The sequence below is a fragment of the Cervus elaphus genome, chromosome 14 (genome assembly GCF_910594005.1).
Source record: "Cervus elaphus chromosome 14, mCerEla1.1, whole genome shotgun sequence".
Lineage (NCBI taxonomy): Eukaryota > Metazoa > Chordata > Mammalia > Artiodactyla > Cervidae > Cervus > Cervus elaphus.
In genome coordinates, this window is record NC_057828.1 from 77869309 (window position 1) to 77892277 (window position 22969).

At 45.3% G+C, this 22969-nt stretch overlaps 1 protein-coding gene across 2 annotated transcripts in view; it reads left to right on the forward strand.

Annotated features, from left to right (window-relative positions):
• Window positions 1-16840: 16840 nt before the first annotated feature.
• NEK7 (NIMA related kinase 7) overlaps window positions 16841-22969 on the forward strand; it is a 137805-nt gene continuing 131676 nt past the window's right edge. Inside the window, exon 1 of one of the 2 annotated variants that reach the window (XM_043922770.1) lies at window positions 16841-17150. In XM_043922770.1, the coding sequence (XP_043778705.1) occupies window positions 16869-17150 (282 nt within the window). In that variant the 5' untranslated portion in view covers window positions 16841-16868. The remainder of the gene's footprint in view (window positions 17151-22969) is intronic. The other variant, XM_043922771.1, reaches the window with a different exon arrangement.

Genomic DNA, 22969 nt, shown 5'->3' on the forward strand with positions numbered 1-22969 from the left:
CCCAGTCCTGTCCTGCAGACATGACCACTTTGAAGTGTTTCTACTTTATCTCTTGGGCTTCAAAGATGGCTCAGTGGGTGAAGAATCTGCCTGCATTTCAGGAGCTGCAGGAGGCATGGGTTCGATCCCTGGGTTGGAAAGATCCCCGGAAGGAGGTCATGGCAACCCACTCCAGTCTTCTTGCCTGGGAAATCCCATGGACAGAGGATCCTGGTGGGCTACAGTCCAAAGGGTCGAAGAGTATCGCTCAAGACTGAGCACGCACGCATTCACTCATTATCTCTTCTCGTAGTTATGGCCATAATTCTAAATAATATAGGCTGATATTTCTTGATCAATCCATTTTAGGGTCTATCTGTCAGCTTTCTGCTCTGATGAACAAGAATTTAGGTAAATTAGCATCCTCCAAACATTCCCTACAAGTTAAGAGCGATTTTTCATTCATCCATCTATTTATTTACTCAGAATGGCTTATTATTTCCCTATTCCAGGAAGCTTTTTAAGGGGCCTGGTAACATCAGCTAATAAAAGAGGGACAATAACTGCCTTTCGTGAGACAGAAAGTAAACAGCATCATTAAGTAAATTATATCTAGTGTGTTAGAAGGTGATCAGAGCTACAGAGAAAAGGTAACTGGGTAAAACAGGGTGAGAATAGGAGGTCTGAGGGGAGGGTGGTCTTGAAGGTAAGAGAGACCCGGGGGGCTGCAGACACCTGAGGGATGAGCACTCAGGGCCAACGCTGCCGCTCACGTTGGCTGAAGGACAAGGAGGATGATGTCACGGCCGGGTGGGGAGAGCAGCAGATATGAAGGGCCTTAGACTTTCTCTCTGGGTCACCTGCAAAGTCTCTGCGTGGCTTTGAGCAGAGATATAACAGCATCTTTCTTCCACCTTGAAAGGAATTCTCTGGCTGTGGGTCTGAATATTCTCTAAAGGGACAAAGAATGAAGCAGGGGTACCAGCTGGGAAGCTATTTTAGTCATTTAGGGCAGAGGCTGGCTAGTGGTGGAGGATGTGAGCAGGGAAGGCATTTAGGACGAGTCCTTTTCTGCACAGAATTTGAAAGGACGGCCAACAGAATTTCCTAACGATCTGGATTCAGGTTGTGAGAACGAGAGACGAATAAATAACGCAATGATTTTAGTCTCTAAGTTATTCTCCCAACTTGAAAGAACAGACTTTTGTTCTCATGTTTCATCAGTGCGGTAGACATCGGTCATCACCTCGGGTGACCTTTGAAATATCATATTTTGGGGGAGAGCAACATGGTGATTCCCTCCTCTTGACGCTAAGCGATGGTCCCTGGTGGCTGTGACAGCACGTGACCTGGCTTCAGCCAATCAGACGCTTCTGTTCAGAGTCTCGGTTACCGGTGAACAAAGTAAGGGAGAAGAAACAGGCTCTTTCTTGCTCACATGTGTGCAGTGTGTGGAAGGCAGGGGTGGTGGTGGCTTCCCGGGGCTGCGTGATCGAGTTCCTGGCACTGACCGGTAGTCGACTGGGAGGCAGAGGCAGGTCCTTCCAGTGTTGAGTGGAGCCGCCGAGGGTTTTATCGTCCATCAGACCTGCTCTGCGACATGCTTTTTGGATATGACTTTTAGAAACAGCTCTGAGCCTGTTTTATCCCCCCCAGCTTTTCCAGAGCTAAATTCTTATTTTTAGCTTTCCACTATGATTTTAGTGATCTCCTTTCTTCTTAGTAAAGTCAGAGTCACCTTCCTTGGCTTGCATCTGACACCCTTGATGAATGCTGGCAACTAGAGATGTCCTTTTTTCACTCCAGATTTTCTAAGATGAGGATACTGGTACCCATGTCTTTCCTACCAACTGAACTCTCCACCTTCCCACTGCAGTCATCTGAACTTGAACTTGTAGAGAGTGAAGGTGGATAACATTTATGATTTGGCACTTTAGCCATAACTAAATCTTTTGTCTGTAAGGTAATTCTAGGAGTTATGTCAATGAAAGTTGAACTTTATGGTTTCACCACATAAATCTTATTTATTTCAAATCCAATTAGTGCAGCATAAATACCCTCTGTCCTAAAGGAGATCAGCCCTGGGTGTTCATTGGAAGGACTGATGTTGAAGCTGAAACTCCAATACTTTGGCCACCTGATGCAAAGAGCTGACTCATTGGAAAAAACCCTGATGCTGGGAAAAGATTGAGGGCAGGAGGAGAAGGGGATGACAGAGGATGAGATGGTTGGATGGCATCACCGACTCAATGGACATGAGTTTGGGTAAACTCTGGGAGTTGGTGATGGACAGGGAGGCCTGGCATGCTGTGGTTCATGGGGTCGCAGAGTCGGACACGACTGAGAGACTGAACTGAACTACCCTCTGTATCTTTTTGATTTATCCTTGAGTGTCTTGTTGTCACTGTTTGCTTCTTATATTGTTAGGATTTATTTCTTTCTTCAGATCACCCAATACATTAAATCTATGAGTATGATCAAATCTCTGGATGCTGTATTTTCTCCTTTGTTGTTCAGTTGCTAAGTCGTGTCTGACTCTTTGCGACCCCATGAACTATAGCACGCCAGGCTTCCCTGTCCTGTACTGTCTGCTGAGTTTGATCAGATTCATGTCCACCGAGTCAGTGATGCTATCTAACCATCTCATCCTCTGCTGACACTTCTGCCTTCTCTTTCCCAGCATCAGGGTCTTCTCCAATGAGTCGGCTCTTCCCATCAGGTGACCAAAGGATTGGAGCTTCAGCTTCAGCACCAGTCCTTTCAATGAATATTCAGGATTGATTTTCTTTAGGATTGACCGGTTTGATTTCCTTGCAGACCAAAGGACTCTCAAGAGTCTTCTCCAGCACCACAATTCGAAAGCATCAGATCCTTGGCACTCAGTCTTCTTTATGGTCCAGTTCTCATCTCCAAGCTTTGGTTCCAATCAGGATTAATTGTCACCTGAGCCTGCTGTAAAGCTGTTTCCCAGACTTTTTTTCACCAGTTTCCTTTGTTACATGCACTAATTCTTTCATTTTCTGTCCTTGCCTCAATTTTTTGTGTAATTCCCTTATTTTTACGAGTATATACTCAAATAATTCCCTAAGAAAGGCCATGTGGGAGATAATTTTCTAAATCCCTATATGTCTGAATAGATATTTTTATTTTGCCCTTCTAATTGGTTGACTTTTTTTCTGGATGTAAGAGTAGGGATTATAAGTAATTTTTTTTTGAGATTTTGAAAGCATGATTCAATTACCTTCTAAGCATCTACAATCTGAGGCCCTAGAATTCTCACTCTCTTGAGTGTGACTTTCTGAGTGTGTGTGTGTGTGTGCACCTGTGTGTTTCTGTGGGATTCTCCTGAGACCATACAATGACAAGTCAATGAAGGAGCATCTTTTTCTTGAATGTTTAAGGCAAACCTTCTCCAATATAGCGATTTATAATAAAATGTTTGGTCTAGAAACCATGACTTAGTTTACAGCCTCAGAGGGTCCTTCCTGAGACAATTTACACTGAGTATATTATTTAAATGAATTAGTTACCATTGAATTTGGAATTTGAAAAACTAAGATTAGAAGTGATTATTTTGATAACTCTGATATGATAATTGGATGGGATGAGTTTAATGATAAAACATGATGACTTGAGGAATAAAAATGAATATTAAGTTAGAAACACAATGAAATATCACTACACACTTGTTAAAGGGGCCCCAAATAAAAAAGACTAGAATACGAAACGTTGGTTTGGTTGTGGAGCATCTGGAACTCTTATTCATTGCTATTGGGAAGCACAAAAGTGTACAATCTGTGAGATTCCATTTAATGAGAAAATCCAGAACAGGTAACGCTAATATAGGATGATATGAATCGACCAGAATGAGAGGAATTGACTGGAAGGTGGCAGGAAGGAACTTTCTGAGGTGATGAAGGGTATACCTTGGTTATATTTGTCAAAAATTATCAGTGTGTATGATGGGCATGAGTTTGAGCAAGCTCTGGGAGTTGGTGATGGACAGGGAGGCCTGGTGTATTGCAGTCCATGGGGTTGCAAAGAGTCAGATATGACTGAGCGACTGAACTGAACAATTAATATTTGTATCTTTTACACTATATAATCATACCTCAATATCGACTGTTAAAAAGGAAATTTTTACATATTACATAAATCAGTTCATAACTATTTCATAAAGTAGAAAGTAATAATATCCTTTATTTTATTCATTTAATTGACATGTAGTTAATTTACAATATCATGTTAGTTTCACTATCACAGCATAGTGATTTAGTTTTATATATATATAGAGAGAGGCTTTTAAAGATTCTTTCCTTGGACTTCACTGGTGGTCTGGTGGCTAAAGACTGTGCTACCAGTGCAGGGGGGCGGGGTTCAACTCCTGGCCAGGGAACTAGATCCCACATGCTGCAACTAAGAGCTCGCATGCCACAGTGAAGTTTGAAGATCTTGTATGCCACAACTAAGACCTGGTGCAGCCAAATAAATAAATACGAAAAACAAAATAAAAATTCTTTCCTTTATAGGAAATTACAAAACATTGGTATAGTTCTCTGTTCTATACATGTAGGTCCTGGGAATCTTCATGATTTTAAAACGGGAGAAAACCAGGCACGTATATTTTCCATATTAGTGTAACAATAATGTAAACCGGGCTTTACCTCATTCAGTACACCTAACAGCTAGAAGCTTCCCTGGTAGCTCAGTCGTTAAAGAATTTGCCTGCAGTGCAGGAGACCCAGGTTCAATCCCTGGGGTCAGGAAGATCCCCTGGAGAAGGGCATGGCAACCCACTCCAGTATTCCTGCCTAGAGAATCCCATGGACAGAGGAGACTGGTAGGCTATGGTCCTTAGGGTCTCAAAGAGTCAGACACAACTGAAGCGACAGAGCATGCACACACACACACACACACACACTGTAAATAGTGATGATAGGGCTAAGACTTGGAGTGTGTTGCATGTGGCCGTGAATTGTCTACACTCTCTGTAGAGTATAGACAGAACCCCTGATTCCCTGGTCCTGGTATTCAGCAGTGGAGGAAGGCAGTCAATGCAACCCCTGAGGAAGAATCTGAATGTGCGCAAACATCCAGCCTAAATTTCGACTTGGGTCTGCTGCCTAGGCCGGGTGTGAGATCTCTCTGTAGGGCTGCTGGTTTCTCTATGGCTTCTGGATTTCAGGAGGGCTTCACCGTGGTCTTGGACTCCCCAGGTCTCATTGCACATGCGTGTATGCTCAGTCATGTCCGATTCTTTGCGACCCCGTGGGCTGCAGCATGCCAGGCTCCTCCGTCCGTGGGATTCTCCAGGCAAGGATACTGAAGTGGGCTGCCGTTTCCTCCTCCACCAGGTCTCATTACCTAAGGCCGAAGTCTTAGAGCTGATTCCAGCTCATCGGAATGTGTAGGAGGAGGAGAAGGAGCAGGGGCTCCATTCCTCCCGAGCCCCCGCCCCGTTCCCATCAGCACGGACCCCCATGCTCTGCAAGCAGAGGTGGACACGAGGGGCTGCAAGCGGGAGCACATGGCCCAGACTGCTGCCTGTGGCTCCTCTGTCACCTTCCTCTCTGTCAAGCAAGGGGGTTCATAACCTAGGCGTCCGTCTTCCAGGGATGGATTGATGACATGATACAAGGCTGAACTCGCTGGTGTTTCAGTGGTAAAAAAATTCGCCCGCCAGTGTGAGAGACACGGGTTTGATCCCTGGGTCGGGAAGATCCCTGGAGAAGGGAATGGCAACCCACTCCAGTATTCTTGCCTGGAGAATCCCACGGACAGAGGATCCTGGTGGGCTACAGTCCACAGGGTTGCAAAGAGTTGGACATGAGTGAGCACGCATGGAATGCAATGCAGTACAACTCTGATTAGTGCTCCTTAGACCACAGGCATAGGAACGTCATTCAAACCGGCAAAGCTGAAAACCAGAGTACTGACCTATGATATGGAGAGACACACTGGAGCTGATGTCCGGCATGGCTGAGTCAAGGTCAGGGACCTGACTTCCTCTGTTTCTCAGCTCCGCTTCCCCACCTATCACCTTCACGTTCATGCAGGTTCCCCTGGACCCAGGGCTGAGAGGCACCTGAGAGTTCTGGGATTCGGTTTTATTCTTAAGGGTTTGAGCCAAAGTCCAGGGGTCCATATTCATTGAACTTGCTGGAGTCACAAGTATTTTGTATCCTCATCTGTTCTGGGCATTTATTATTCTTTCTCAGCTCCTCTGTTGGAAATGTGGAGTTAGTATCAGTATGTAAGTCTATTTGCTATCATCTAGAAGGATCTCTTTCTTTTTAAACTCCTTCCTGCAATTAAGTTACAAAGCCACTTGGTGGTGATAGATACTTTATTCATAACAGCCAATTACCAAATGAGATTTTTGAGATCTAGTCAAAAGTGCTTTCCCATGATTTTCAGATTTCTAAAATTAAAAAATGAAAATAGCAAACAGTAAGTTTTTAGTAAAGTAAATAATTCTAAATAGAATTTGCAAAGGAATAACTAGAAATATTTGGTTTGGTAATTTCTCCCCTAATTCTTGTATATAATTTACTTTTAATTTGCATTCTATACTCAGATTTTGATGAAACTATTTTGTGTTTTTAAAAGCAGAGATTTATCATTTGGCACCTTTGTGTCATAGCTCATTGATTCTTTGCTGGCTGTTGTTCAGTCACCATGTTTGAATTTTTATGATTGCATGGACTGCAGCATGCCAGGCTTCCCTCTTCTTGACTATCTGCATTCAGTGGGGTAGATCTTTCCCTTTCTCCTTTGCCTTTCGCTTCTCTTCTTTACTCAGCTATTTGTAAGGCCTCCTCAGACAATCACTTTCCCTTCTTGCATTTCTTTTTCTTCGGGATGGTTCTGGTCACCACCTTCTATACAATGTCACGAACCTCCATCCACAGTTCTTCAGGTACTCTGTCTACCAGATCTAATCCCTTGAATCTATTCATCACCTCCACTGTATAATCATAAGGGATTTGATTTAGGTCATGTCTAAATGGTCTAGCGGTTAGACATCACGAACTATGAGAAACATTCCAACTTCACAGACGTTAAATGTTAAAAAAGAAAAGTGTCTTAGGAGCAATGAAATCAGCTGTATTTGCTGATTCCAAAAGAGTCTTAGTTCATGGGAGACAGTAAATATGTCTGTGGAAGAAAAGAAGAAAGAAATAAGAAAAAAAAAGGGAAGGAGGAAAGAAGATTGTGGACAGGAGGGGAGAAAAGGAGAGGAAGAAAAGCAAGAAAAAGGGCAGAAAAGAAAATGACATAGTTTTCCCAAAGGATGGACATAATTCTGAGGCTTTCTTGATGAGAAATATTTCCAATTTTCCTTTTCAAGGATGGAAATTTGATGCATTACATCAACAGTAATTTGACATTTCTGAGTTAATAAAAATGAAGCCACTGAGTTGTAATCCCAGGCCCATGAGCTTCTGCATTCCTTTCTTCCACGTGGAAGGAAGAAAATCAGATGTGGCTGCCTCTGGACCTTGGTGCAGGGGCTGCGCCTTGCTGCCTCCTTCTGTCCGGATCTCACTTTATGTCACTTCCTCCGAGAAGCACTCCTGGACTGATTGCCCACAGTAATGTGATTCTGTCTCAGAGTTTCTTATCTTTGGTTCCCTCCAGACTGTCTCATCTCCACAGGGGGCTCATTAACTAAGCTTCATGTATAACTCATTTCCAGAAGCATGTATACTTTGACAGTGATATAAAAGATCAAAAACCATCTAGAAATCAAAGGCATGCAAGCCTACATATTAATTACAAGTTTCAGATTGAAAAAAAAAAACACCCACAGTCACATGCAGTAACATGGGGTAATCTTAAACCTATGAAACTTAACAATTATAGTTAATCCATGGAGATAAGGGCTTCCCAGGTGGCTCAGTGGGTAAACAATCCTCCTGCAATGCAGGAGACTCAGGAGATGGAGACGTGGGTTCAACCCCTGGTTTGGGAAGATCCTTGGAGGAGGAAATGGCAACCCACTCCAGTATTCTTGCCTGGAGAATCCCATGGACAGAGAAGCCTGGTGGGCTACAGTCCATGGGGTTGCAAAGAATCGGACACGACTGAACCGAATGAAGCGCACACACACGATGATAAACAGGACCAAGCTCTGTCCCAAGGCCATTGAGAATGAAGGAAGGATAAACGTGACTTACTCCCATATTTTCCTGGAGCTGGCCTGCTAACGGGCTTGTGTGCAAGCTTTCTGTGGCTTATGTGAGCCAATAGGTAACCTTTTGTGATCCCAGCCCATCTTTCTGCTTTTGGACAGGCCAGAAAGGAGAGCTAAGTTCCATTATAAAATTTCTCTAGAGAAGGATATTTGTGAGCCGACTTTGCAAGTTTATGAACTCTTTTCCTGCAGTGAGTTTTAGGCCGTATCTTCCGTAAGTTTCTCATGTTTTACTTTAAGACGCTTTACTGGTGAAGGAGAAGAGTGAGCCTGTTAGTGCATGAGGGTCAGCCTCCTTTTGCAGCCCTGGGAGATAATAACTGGAAAACCTCCACAGGCTTTGTTACAGGCAACACCTCTGTTCCCCACCCCAGCCCCACCATCTACTCCTTCACCTCACATCACACCCTATCAACCCGGGTAGAAACATCTCAGGGACAAAACACAGATGAAATTCTATCCCCAAGCTGCACTGGTCTCAGGACTGGTCCATGAGCTGACGCTCCATCACAGGTGTGACGATCTCTTAGTATAGCAGCCGATTATTCTCAGTGTAGTCAGGAAACAGGAGGGCATTGGTTTTGATTTGTGTATAGTTTGTTCACATAGCTTCAGAGAATCATGAAACAGGAAAATACGTAGGTTATCCATTAAAGGAATTAAAATATGAGATTCTGAAAGTAATAAAAGTAGATTCTAGCCTTCCAGGGCTAGAAAATCAGAAGCAAAGATTTGGGTAATATGATTGTACTGACTTAATATAATCTCTCTGCCTATTTAGATTTCAAGATAGTATAATTGTCCATAATCTCACTAGCTAGGTATTAGTAATAAAAGTTTGATAATGTGGTAACCACAGGAAAGTCTATTTAAAATTTTATATAGGGAATTTACACCAATCATTGACATGACATGATTAATTTTCATGTTTTGTTTCAGTCATGTCTGGTTTATATTCTGACAGTTGTACAAACTTCCTGCTGTAAAACAGTAAAACATAGCTAACTATTTAGGTTGGAGTTACATGATACAGGCTTGATGGAAGTATTAATTTCACATATTTTAGAACATGAATAAGTAACATTTTTATTATTTCTTTATCTAGAGAAAAAAGTGATTGCTTTTACCTTTCAACCTGATTGAGGGAAAGACAAAAACAGAACAGAATTTTTAAAACTTGCATATTTTGGTTGCCAAAACTATAAATTGTGTGTATACTTATATATTCTTAAATAACTTTTAAGTTACTAATATTTTGCTGTGACAGTTAGAAATATATCTCCCATAAATGATTTCTCCCATTAAAAAAAAAAAGTAATTTATGTTTAAAAAATAATAATATAAAATAAGTAGATATTTATACAGACAATTTAAAAGTTGTGCCAATTACATAAACCTATCAGTTATATACGATAAATAACACTCATGGGCAAATGTAACAAAATTGTCCAATTAGGACTGCTTGAGGTTTCCATGGGTGATAGTCTACTGTTTGTCTTCTACTCTTTCAAAGATCAAATTATCCCATAAGCCTATGGATAAATAGTGGCTTGCCTCCCCCAGTCCCTGAATGCTTATGCATTTAAAGTTTCTAGCCTTGAATTTTAAGGACCAGAACTTCATCAAGGTTTTAAACATTACTTTCAATTTTTGCACCCAATACTCAAGCTTTGGAAATGACTGTTCTGTTCTGGGAAGTGGTGTCCCAGGCGCCTCTTACCCAACATAATGCTAACTTTTACACAGAAAACCTGATTTGACAGTGTGATTAAAGAAATAAATTGCATAATTTGAATTTTTCACGACAGGTGATTTTAATGGCAGAATTATGGAGGGTGTTGAGAGTGTTTATGATTGACTGATCTCATTGTCATAAAGACAAGGAGAGCCTGCTTTCGTTGTATCTTTGAGTTTGATGTGGCATGATTCCAAATCTGGCCTTAGTCACATCCTGTATTTCCAAATAGATGGAACATTAACCGTGCAGTTGAACTGCTGAAGAAGTCATCACCGAGGTATTTTTAAATGCACTTCCGCCCTTAAGTATAACAGCTGCAAAGAGATGTATATTTTAAGCAATAAAGACTCGAGAGTAAGCAGAGATTATAAAAAGGAGAACAACACTGAATGTGGCTTTCACCTTTCCTATTGACTTGGTTAGGAATGCACTTGCAGATTCCTAGTCCAATGGTAGCCACTCCATTTATCTACGTGAAATACTGAAAGTAAGAAGAAAGACGTCATTTCCCATTTCTTTCCTGCGTAGGGAATAGAAAACTGCTTCGACTGCTCAGACCTAAAAGAATCTGGTGCATGGCAAGGCAGAAGCGACAGCACAGGCAGGTTGAAGGTGACAGAAATTAGAGAGGACTCTTGGGGATCTTCCCGTTCAGCTTTGTGAGATCACAAGGTACTTGTAGCATCCCCCTTGCAGGGTAGATACACACACACACAAATATTCCAGAGAAACCCACATTCTTCAAATTCTTTGGGATTTGATTACTGTATCACCAGGGCTCCCCATTAGCATAGGTCTGCAGAACTGTCACCAATGTGGAGGAAAGCGTATCCTGGGAAGTGGCCTCAGCTGGGCCCCATACCAAGAGTGGAGTGTACAAGTGTGAAAAGGGAAATCCTTCCTGAGTGTATTTCCTTCATTGCTCTGACTCACTGCCCACTCCACATTGGCCGTCTGGCTTTTGTGCTGTGCTGTGCTTAGCTGCTCAGTCATGTCAGACTTCGTGACCCAAGAGGCTCCTCTGTCCATGGGGTGTTTTTTTGGCAAGAATACTGGAGTGGTTTGCCACTTCCTTCTCCAGGGGATCTTCCTGATCCAGTGATCGAACCCATGTCTCCTGTGTCTCCTGCATTATATGCAGATTCTTTACCTGCTGAGCCAACTGGGAAAGAGTCAAAAAAGCAGAGACTCAGTTAAATTCTGTTGACCAGAGGAAATCATGATAGAAACTGCTAGTTGTGCTGTTCCTTTCCTGTTTTGCAACCAATATAAAATATTACATTTCCCTGCATTCAGTTCAGTTCAGTTCAGTTGCTCAGTCATGTCCAACTCTTTGCGACCCCATGAACTGCAGCACACCAGGCCTCCCTGTCCATCACCAACTCCTGGAGCCCACCCAAATTCATGTCCATTGAGTCGGTGATGCCATCCAACCATCTCATCCTCTGTCGTCCCCTTCTCCTCCCACCTTCAATCTTTCCCAGTGTCAGGGTCTTTTCCAGTGAGTCAGCTCTTTGCATCAGGTGGCCAAAGTATTGGAGTTTCAGCTTCAACATCAGTCCTTCCAATGAACACCCAGGACTGATCTCCTTTAGGATGGACTGGTTGGATCTCCTTGCAGTCCAAGGGACTCTCAAGAGTCTTCTTCAACACCACAGTTCAAAAGCATCAATTCTTTGGCATTCAGCTTTCTTTATAGTCCACCTCTCACATCCATACGTGACTATTGGAAAAACCATAGCCTTGACTAGACGGACTTTGTTGACAAAGTAATGCCTCTGCTTTTTAATATGCTGTCTAGGTTGGTCATAACTTTCCTTCCAAGGAGTAAGTGTCTTTTAATTTCATGGCTGCAATCACCATCTGCAGTGAGTTTGGAGCCCAAAAAAATCAAGCCTGACACTGTTTCCCCTGTTTCCCCATCTATTGGCCATGAAATGATGGGACCGGATGCCATGGTCTTAGTTTTCTGAATGTTGAGCTTTAAACCAACTTTTTCACTCTCCTCTTTCACTTTCATCAAGAGGCTCTTTAGTTCTTCTTCACTTTCTGCCATAAGGGTGGTGTCATCTGCATATCTGAGGTTATGGATGTTTCTCCCTGAAATCTTGATTTCAGTTTGTGCTTCATCCCTACATTAAATATATGTATATATGTAAATGGGGTCTCCCCTGTGGCTCAGGGGAGAAGACAATGGCACCCCACTCCAGTACTCTTGCCTGAAAAATCCCATGGACGGAGGAGCCTGGTAGGCTGCAGTCCATGGGGTGGCTTAGAGTCAGACACGACTGAGCGACTTCACTTTCACCTTTCACTTTCTCCAGTGTTCTTGCCTGGAGAATCCGGGGGAGGGGGGGAGCCTGGTGGGCTGCAATCTATGGGGTCGCACAGAGTCGGACACGACTGAGGTGACTTAGCAGCGGCAGCAGCTGTGGCTCAGATGGTAAAGAATCTGCCTGCAATGAGGGAGACTCAGGTTCAACTCCTGGGTGAGGAAGCTCCCCTGGAGAAGGGAATAGCAACCCACTCCAGTATTCCTGCCTGGGTAATTCCATGGGCCAGAGAAGCCTGGTGGGTTACAGCCCATGGAAATGCAAAGAGTAAGATACAACTGAGCCACTTTCACTTCACACACATGTATATATGTGTATACACACACACACACACGATATTGAAATGCTTCCTCAGTCTTAGAACTACTACAAAAATAGCTAGGAAAAAGCCACTGTCAGTATGCTGCTATTTTTAACCAGGAACTGTATTCTCCAAATACAGAACTAGATAACTGGGACAGAGCAGAGTTGTCTTTCCGTGACTTTGAATTCCAGGGGTTTGATGAGAGCACGAAATGAAGGCAGACTTTATTGTTTGAACGGGTAGTTCATCTGCATGATCTGTTAATAGTTCAGTGCAAGAGGTCCTGAGAGTGAAAACGCAGCTTTCAGAGTTCTTCCAGAGCCTTCTCACAGTTTGGGAGAGACGGGGCTCCCGCCACTGTACAGTGGCCACGGCCAGGCTCAGGGGAAAGGGATCTCCCTGGGGTTGTCTGCAGGCTGCCCTTTGACCTCCTCCTCTTGGCCCAGGTTAGTCCAGACATTTCAACAGCTTGACTAAGCCTTGTCACTATTCAGCTGCCAGATTCAGTGGCTGCCAGGGTCACTAGCAGCTCTGTACGTACACCTGTTGCCAGCGCTATGTATGAGTCAGGAAGGCTAGAGCTTTCTGGTCTATCCCACTGGCTAGGATCTCTTTCAAAGGAGAATTCTTTTGAATATGACTTCATCATCCTTCATCCTCCATCTAGCAAGCTTCTCTCCTTACAGAGATGGTGCATGGACTCTGAACCCGATATGGGATTCCAGGTCTGGGTTAACCTGCAGGTTAAAAAGAAAATGGTTCCGATACTCAATACTGTCTCTACTTTTTTATTTTTAATTGTGTTGGGCCAGCAGAGCTACGGGTTTCCCAGCTGGCCCAGTGGTGAAGAATCCACCTGCCAACGCAGGAGACACAGGAGACACTCGTGGTTCTATTCCTGGGTCAGGAAGATCCCCTGGAGGAGGAAATGGCAACCCACTGCAGTATTTCTTGCTTAGAAAATCCCATGGACAGAGGAGCCTGGTGGTCTACAGTCCATGGGGTCTCAAAGAGTCAGACACGATTGAGCATGCATGCGCGGCAGACCTATATTAACAACAAAACACACAGATGGGGTGCAACTGAAAGGTTTTAAGTGTCATAATCAAATATCATTTACAGAAAAGTTAATCTGCTAGTTAATGGTATGTATTGCCTGGTAATTAGGTATAAACACTAAGTAGCACATATAAAATGGCAACCTACTCCAGTACTCTTGCCTGGGAAATCCCATGGACGGAGGAGCCTGGTAGGCTACAGTTCATGGGGTCTCAAAGAGTCCGACAGGACTGAGCGACTTCACTTTCACTTTTCACTTTCATGCTTTGGAGAAGCAAATGGCAACCCACTCCAGTGTTCTTGCCTGGAGAATCCCAGGGACAGAGGAGCCTGGTGGGCTGCTGTCTGTGGGGTCGCAAAGAGTCGGACACAACTGAAGCGACTTAGCAGCAGCAGCAGCAGCAGAGGCACATATAAAGGACTATAACTAGTGCATTTCATGGAGTCAGGCAAGCATTTTTGAAGCAAGCTTGGTGGGAGCTGAAGGGACAAGCAGGTAAAGCTTGACTCTGCTCCGATGATTCCTGGGACCAGAGAAGCCTCTTTGGCTAGACCTCTGCCTGCAATGCAGGAGACCCTGGTTCAACTCCTGGGTCAGGAAGATCCCCTGGAGAAGGGAAAGGCTACCCACTCTAGTATCCTGGCCTGGAGAATTCCATAGACTGTACAGTCCATGGGGTCCCAAAAAGTCAGACATGACTGAGCGACTTGCACTTTCACTTTTTTTCTCTGCTTTTCCATGAGCATCTCCTCCAGGCCAGGGGCCCGAGGGCAGGGGCACAGCCCTCTCTATCAGCAAAGAGGTGATGAAAAGTCATAAAGAGAAAGTGCATTGTATATAGACAGTCTCCACAACTTCTGAAGCACTGTACACTATTTAGCTGTAGCTTTGTATTCTTTTAAGGTGAAGATGATGATGTCAACATTCTGGGCACCATACAGCCATGATAGGAATCTCCCAGGGCTTCATGGGCTCATTTTGATCCACTTCCCTGTTAGTCAGTGTTCATAAGAAATATGTGTTTTCCTTATACCAAAGAAGTATCTAGTCTGTACACCAGAATGTGTACTTTAATTAGGGCTGTTTTATTATCTATGTACATTTCTAAAAGGTGTTACAAAAGACGGTTTTTGAAAACCTTAACCAGGTTGAAATAGCTTCACCCTGGGAATACTCTGTTATTTTTCCCGCCGGGTGTGCCTGTGTATAACTCAAGTGACACTTCTTATTTGACTGAGTTTGGTTTGACAGAGCAATCTGGTTCAAATGCTGACTTCACTGCCTTCATTCTTGCATACTTACTTTTTAAAAAAAAAAATTTATTTATTTGACTGCACCAGGTCTTAGTTGTGGCACATGGGACCGTCTATCTCTGCTGTGGCATGTGGATTCTTTTAGTGGAAGCAAGCGGAATCTAGTTCCCTGTCCAGGGATAGAAGCTGGGCATTGGAAGGATGGAGCCTTAGCCACTGGACAACCCGGGAAGTCCCTTGCCTACCTTCTTACCCCACGTTCAATTCACCTGTAAATCTTGTTGGCTGCACCTTAGCAACGTATCTGGACCTGACCATTCTTAACATCTCCACTGCGAGCACAGTGGTCTAAGTCACAGTATCGTCTCCCTGATCCTTATAATAGTCTCTTAACCATTTTAGTAGTTCCAACCCTGCAGTCTGTTCTCCACAGCAGAGCTATTTTCTGCAAACCCAAATGGACTTGGTCACCCCTCTAATGACTCTTTACACCCTGCTTTATTTTTGAATGAATCACCACTTGACATAGTATGCATTTATTGGCTTATTGTATTATTATTGTCTTTTCTACAATGTAAAGGCCATGAGATCAGGGACTTTGTGTCTTGGTAACTGCTTTACTTCTTAGAACAGTGCTTAGCAGATTTACTCCTACTTTATTAGCCATTGAAATAAAAGTCTTCTATTGAGATCTTGAATTATTTTCTCTCTAAAAATAAACCTTCCAAATGTTAATTCCATAGGTTTAACATTTCAAGCATTTGAGCTATAATCTACTCATTCTTGGCTCGAATCCGCTGGTTGGGGAGCCAAACCAGTGAACAGGCCTAGGAGTAATAGAAGCTACTCAGTGAACACTTCTCTATGCCAGGCTCTGGTGCTTAAGCATTTCACTGTATCTCATTGAATTCTAGTGCAGTCCGAGTGCTGTCTTTACTGGCTCAGTCGTGTCTGACTCTTTACGACCCCAAGGACTGTAGCTCGCCAGGCTCCTCTGTCCATGGGGATTCTCCAGGGAAGAATACTGGAGTGGGTTGCCATGCCCTCCTCCAGGGGATCTTCCCCATCCAGTAATCAAACCGGGGTCTCCTGCATTGCAGGCAGATTCTTTACCAGCTGAGGGAAGCCCTAGAGATAGGTATTATTACTACTGTCCTCTTACAGACACAGAGTGTGACTCCAGGAGAGGTGAGATAACTTGTCCTGCCAGGTCAGAGTTAACCTCCCAGGTGGCGCTAGTGGTAAAGAACTCGCCTTTCAATGTAGGTGACGGTAAGAGACACAGGTTCGATCCCTGGGTGGGGAAGATCTGGTGGAGGCCATGGTTGGCAACCCATTCCAGTATTCTTGCCTGGAGAATCCCATGGACAGAGAGGCCTGGTGGGGTACAGTCCAGAGGGTCTCAAAGAGTCGGACACAACTGAAGAGACAGCACGCTCACGTACCAGCTGAGATTCAAATCAAGGTGAGGTTGACCCTTCCTAGCCATGTCCCTGGGTTACCGAAGTAGCGAAGCGGCTGGATTCACAGCATTCCTTTTGTAGTTCCATGTTCTAAGGTTCTGGGATTTAATATATACCTCTCCACCCCCCACCAAATACTCCCAGGACCAAACCAGGTAGTTCACTTCTTAGAAATGTCCTAAAGGCCACTGTCCTCTAGGCTGGGATAAAAAACTCGATAATCCAGAAGAAAGCGACGTACCAATTCCGCTGACCGCTTGCACATTGGGCATTTAAAGTTCTCAAAAGGCAGCCGACCCCTGATTTGGAGGGAAGGTGGCCGGAAAGAGGGGACTAGGGCTGGGCCTGACCACAGGAAGGCTTCCACAGACCCGCCTGGGCGCCCGCAGGGGTCGTCGGGGCTCCGATGCTGAGGTCTGAGGGTAGCAGCAGAGCTGCGCGATCCCAGCCCGGGTTGGGGCGGGGCTCTGGTGGGCGGGGCCGGCGGGGCGGGGCGGGGCGGGGCCAGCGCCCGCCCCGCCCCCTCCTCGGGGATGCCGGGATGTTTACACTCCTGACAGCCGCGGCCGGGGGAGGAGGCGCGGGAGTCGTGGGAGGATGGGCCGCCGCTAGGCTCGCGCTCCGGACGCGCCTCGCCGTGCGCAGGGTGGGTGCCCGCGCCTGCAGCGTCCGCCGGAGCGGCGCGGCGGGAGGTGGCCAGCGCTCCGGGCCTCGCAGCCACAGCCCCGGGCCCAGCGGGCCTGTCCGCGGCGCCGCCTGGCCGAGCCGCCCGCCCGCTCCGGGTCCTACGCGGGCCGGAGGACGCAAAGCTCCCCGCTTCCTGGTGAGTAGCTGCCGCTAGGGTCTCGGGCGCGCGGGCCGGGGCCCCGCCGGGTGGGGCTGCCCGCGGGAGTCAGGCGGGGAGGGGAGGTCGGGCCCGCGCTAGGCGGCCTGGGGACCACGCCGGGGGTGGGGGCGAGGAAGGGAGGCCGGTGCGGGGCGCGCGCTGCTGGGGGGCTTCGGGCCACTCGTGGGCCGTGGGGAGAGCCTTGTGCCCCGCGCGGCTCGGGCGCCCGAGCCTGCCGCCGTAACTAAGAAACTCCGGCAGCCACGGCGGCGGCGCAACAGGTCTGGGTTTAGGGACCAGAGGAACTTGGCGAAGTCCCGCCTCCCGTCGCATGTTCATTGGCTGCGCCTCTTATTTATTCCGCGCGGATTGGCTGGGTCCAGCTGTCAGCCATCGGCCACCGCGGGACGGGGCAGAGCGAACTTCCAGGGAGAAGTGGGTGGTGGGAGCTTTGTAGACGGGCTTGGAAGAGTGCGGGGAGGATGACCTACCTTTTGGAGAAGGTGCTTTACTGAGGCTCTGTCAGGACTAGGAGACGTCAGAGAGAAGGACTGCGAGGCAAATAGCAAATGGTGGTGGTGCTAATGGTAACAGAAGAGAAATAAAGTCATTGAACATTGAGGCCAAAATCAGAGACGTAAGGGAGCTCAACGGCAAAAAGGAGAAAAAGGGATAAGACTACATTGTCCCCAGACAGTGTCAAGAAGGGAACACAACCTAGAGAAGGATGCTGCAGTGAGATTTAAGAAGCCCTGTTTCCTCTTTCCTGTAAACTGTAGGCCTAGGGAGATGATGTTTCAAACAGAGGAGTCTTGTTCTTGCCCAGCTGTAGTTAGGGATGGATACTTAAAATAGTTATTTACAGTAAGATATGTTTCCACACTTGAGCGTTGTTGGTGACGGAATTTAAAGAAACATTGCAGAAACGCAATGATTTTTCCTCTGCTTTGAGGCTACTGATCATAAGGATGCAGTTGAAACAAATACCCATAGTTTGTAGAGCATTCTGTGCCCGCCATAATTAGAACCACTGTTGATAATTCCTTCTCCAAAGAATTTGCAGTTTCTAGAAGTATGTATACTCCCTTTAGGCTACAACTGCGCGTCTCGCCAGGTTGCGTTACAGAATAAAGTGCAGAATGTGTGCGTGACCATTCTGTAAGGGAGCTTGAGCTCTTGCGGGTGTGGTCGAAGAATGGCTTAGCACTCTCCCTCAAAAAATTTATAGTACCTTTGGGTCAGTCTGACTGTGAAAAGGGTGAATAGTTACGAGATACAGTTAACTCTGTAATGCTTGCGGTGACTCCTGGTGAATGGACGCCGAGTATTCTTGGCCGGAACACTTGATGAAGGCCAGTGCACCCAAAACAAGTTAACAGAAGACGTAAGGAATTTCATTTCCAGAGATCCAGTCCACAGCTTGCTTCACTCCTAAAACCACAGCATCCTCAACTTGGCCCTGGACTGGGTGGGAGCTTGCTGGGGTGGGTGGGTTGCGGGGGGAGAGGTTCGAGCTTTGAAAAAGTTTTAAACTGCATGGGGCCGACGGGAGGAGGGCGGCGAAATTAAAAGGCGAAGGTACCCCTAGTGGAAACTGGTCGCTCGCTCTCCAGGGGTCCGGGGCTGCCCGGGACCTTTGCCGGAGGCGCGGGCCTGGGATTCCGCCCTCGCGCGGGAGGCCCCGCCCCCTGCAGACGGGCGGCCTCCGCAGCCAATGGGCGGCGAGGACGGCGCGGCTCCCGCTGTGGGGGGCGGGCACTTCCTCCGGCGCTCGGGGCTGGCGGGAGGGGGCGGAGCTTTTCTTCAGAGGGGCGGGGCTTGCGCAGTAAACACGCAAGATCAGGGAGATGTGGGGAGAGTTGTGAGATAAATCCGAAAAGGAGGATGGTGGGGAGCTGGTCAGTTAAACACATAAAGGGGGCGGGGTGCGACAGCAGGTCCTGGGATCCGCCCCCCGCCCGGTGCTCGTCTCCTTTCAAGGTTCAGCTGCACCTTGGGCTCCCCAGTTGGTGTGACTGATGTTTGTGGGGGTGGGGGGGCTGTTCTTTGAAATCGTGTGAAAATGCAAACCGAGAACTGTTAAGACTCCAAATCCTTAAGCGTTTTTACAATTAATTTGGGACGCTTTCCACATACAAAAAGTGGTTTGCAGTCCCCAAAGCGAAGACGAACCCCCCGAGTGCAGACTCATTTGCTAATCCGCACTGCTGTTCTGCTGGGGTCCACTGATCCCGATCGCACCTGCTGCCCTCCATGCCTCTCCACCACTCACAGCTTCTCCTGGCTGGACCGTCTTGGGAGCCCTTTTCCAGCCCAGTAAAGCAGCACTTACTGCAAGAATGAGGAAGGCACGCCTGGTATGATGGCTGCGTTCTAGTGGAGGAGGGGAGGCTGGGGGCCTCGGTGTTAACGTCCCCGAATAATAGAACTCAGTTTTGCAGTTTCACACGACCGGAATGTGGACTTAAGTATCTCACCTCATACTCCCCTCCCTCTATGTTTCTGGTGGTTGCAGATGGCAGTTTGAGGCACTGATTTATTGGCAATATTCACGTATTTTCTTCTTGACCGTTGTATATCTACTGAAATGTAGATTTCTTTTTTCACTTAAATAAGTGGTCTTAGATGTCAGTCACTACAGTGAGACTTCTACAGGCTTTTACATTTACAGTGAGATTGTTCCTAGAACCGAAAGCTGTTTTTTTCTAGAAATTGTCTGATGTTTTAAAATGTATTTTTCTAGTATTACTAACGGAGTCACCCTTTAAGGGCATCTGGAGGGAACAGAAATGCTTACTTAGTGCAATTTTGGAAAAGAAGTTACTTAATTAGATAGTAAGTCCCCAGAATTCCTTTTAGGTTTTGTTTAATTTGATTTTTTTTTTCTTTTTAAATAGGCTTTGGTATTTAAAAAATGTGAAGTGTAGATGCACAAAGTGATACTCTGTCCACATTCCTAGTTTCACTCAAATTAAAATATTTGTCCCTTCAAATATTTGCTCAGGAGTTATGTGGGAAGGTATTTTAGTATATTATACATGAAATATGGCAACAAAGTTAGTAAAATACTAAGTGTTTTGGAAATGGCATGTATGATTACTGTTTGCTCTGGATTGCCTTATCAGCAGTTATTTTTCAGCATTTTTATAAATATACAGTAAGATGTTTTAGGTGTTTTTTTCTTTCTTTTGAAAGTTTCAACTTAATTCCTTATCCCTTCAATTTAAAAGGGAATTTATATAATAGTAATCAAATTTATTGGCAGGGTACAACAGTTAAGAATTTTTAAACTTATACATAGAACTAATGGAGGACCATTCATTCTTAGAGTTATAAAACCTCTAGATTGCTGATTTTCTTTTGGCAATTAAATAGTTTGACTGTCCCTGTGTACTATGTATCTTTCGTTATAAGGAAAACAGAGAATGTATTCCATTGTTTTCAGTAAGCAGTGGGAATGAGGAGAACAGATAGGTGGCCTTGAAGCATTTGTTCATATTTTCAAGCAGGATAACTTCTTTTTTTAACCTTTGTTAAAATACCAGCTCTGGCATACTACTTATATAATGAACTGATACAACAAGCTGTTTGGCAATAGCTGTCCAGAGTGTGTTCATCAGAATAGTGTGCAAATGAATGGAACACCAAATTGGTATTTAATTGGTCTATCGAGTTTTAGAAATGTACATGTTTTCTGTTATTTAGTGGAAACAGCCCTTTCTGTGAATCTTGCCGGTGGTCTTCTATTGATAATCACCGTGAGTCATTGAGGAAACTTTTTCATTCCAGGCTGCTTTTGTATAGAACAGGGGCTTGCAGACTGTCTCAGAAGGGCAAGGGAGTAAATATTTCTGGCTTTGTGAGCCTTGTGGTCTCTCTGATAGGTACTGCCACTGCACCCATGGACAGACCTGAACAGGTGGGTGTGGCTCTTCCAGTAAAACTTTATAGTCAGGCTGGAGGCCCCCTCCTGCCCTGGAAGGTAACACACAGATCTAAAGCTGGATCCAGGATTGGTGTTTGGGCTGGTAGGGATTTTCCAGGGCGGCATTTTAGCCTTTCCTGGTCCTTTGATCCCTGTGACAATCTCTTGATCTTCCCCGATCCTCTCAGAATAATGCTCAGTTATTCATTGCCAGATCTTGTGTGTAATCTCAGAGACCTCGTAACATTTCAATGTCTGTTAGACTTTTAGGGATTTCTGCTGTTCTTTGCCTTGGGGGATCCCCTCACCCATCCTGTGATGTGCCAACTCTCAGCTTCCTTTTTGATGCTAGGCCCAGATGGACCCTGATGTCAGACATTCATCTTTGCTTGACCGACAGATAACACTGGAAGGAATGTCTTTTGCTGTGTTTCTTTAGCAGTTTTTGTTCTAAGTCTACTGGAATGGCTGCCTTTGCTGCCTTTAGAGAGAATTTCTGGCATGAGTAAGAGTATGCACAGATTTTTGTCTTTTTAGAAAAACTGACTTAATATTTTTTATAAAAGACTTTTTTCCAGTTTTTTTTTTTAAACTTCTAAAAAGGGCTTGCATTGTAAGGAGAGGCCACCATCTGGGCGTTTGTGGCCTAGGGTGTGCTTGGAGGTTGCCTAACTCTTTCCTTGGCGTTCAGTAGAGTTAGCCGCCGCTGACCTGGGTGTAGATACTGGGAAGAGCTTGAATGCAATGGAAAAGGCAACAGTTGTGCGCTTACACACGATTTCCCAGCCCAGCTCGAGTAGGTTCCGGGTGGGCAGAAATAGTGACCCTCAGGGTGGGGCCTGGGGTTTTGGGGCTAACTGCCACCAGCTGCCACAAGCCTCTCCTCTCTCTGTGACCTTGCTGCACAAATACCATTTTCCATGTTTACCGTGATGTGAAAAAGACTGAGGCCAAGGTTTCTCTTCTCCGCGGTCACCTGGGCTGAGCTACTCGATTTGTTCAGACCGTAGTTTTCCCAGCTCAGGTCCCATCATTGCTTGGAGGAGTAAGTGACCTTTTTAGGAGTAGGGTAGGAGGCTCCGTAGTGTTAATTTCCTTTCACCTTTTTTCTCTAAGGACGTTTGGTGGTGGGAACCCCGTGTCTTCCCTGTTTCTTCTGCCAGGAGACCTTGGTGCCTCCCCGCTCCCGGCCCAGCCTTATTGGAACAGGTTCCTTCCGGCTCCGCTGCCCTGTCTTCTCTGCCTTAGTTCTTCTTCCCTTTTGCCCTGTGATGTTCATATTTATAATTTAATTGTTCCCAATAGGAGTTAATTTTTTACTGTATTTTTGGGAGAGGGGGCAGTAATCCTTAGTTCCTCAGGTAGGGAGAAACCACAAGGGGCTTGGGGGTTATATTTTGGACAAAAAAAAAGATGAGAGCTGCAAAAAGATACTTAAATACTGATTGAAAAATGGAAAAAGTTAGAATATTCTTTCTCGTATATTTCTACTGTGCTTCCAGTTCTTTTTTTTTTAAATTGTTGTTTTTCTCATACTCCTGTGTTTACCTGGAAAATTAACTCTAGTTTCTTTCTGATCATAACCATAACAAAGCCACATATCACCTATTATATTATTATTGGGAAAACTCAACAGGTAGACATGTTTATGAAAAACTGTCATACCTCTGAAATGTAAGGAGTTGCGACTCTTCCGTTGCTTCTCTGTCTAACTCCTGGGCCCTATAATAAAATAATGTGATACGTTTGCATACTGTCATAAAGATACCCAGAACGGGACAGTAGGTAATTTATTTCAGGCAAATAGCACGTCCTTATTTTAAATAGTCATGTTTAGGCATGTTCTGCTACTTAACAAATACAAGTAAATTGAAGGACATTGTACAAAGAG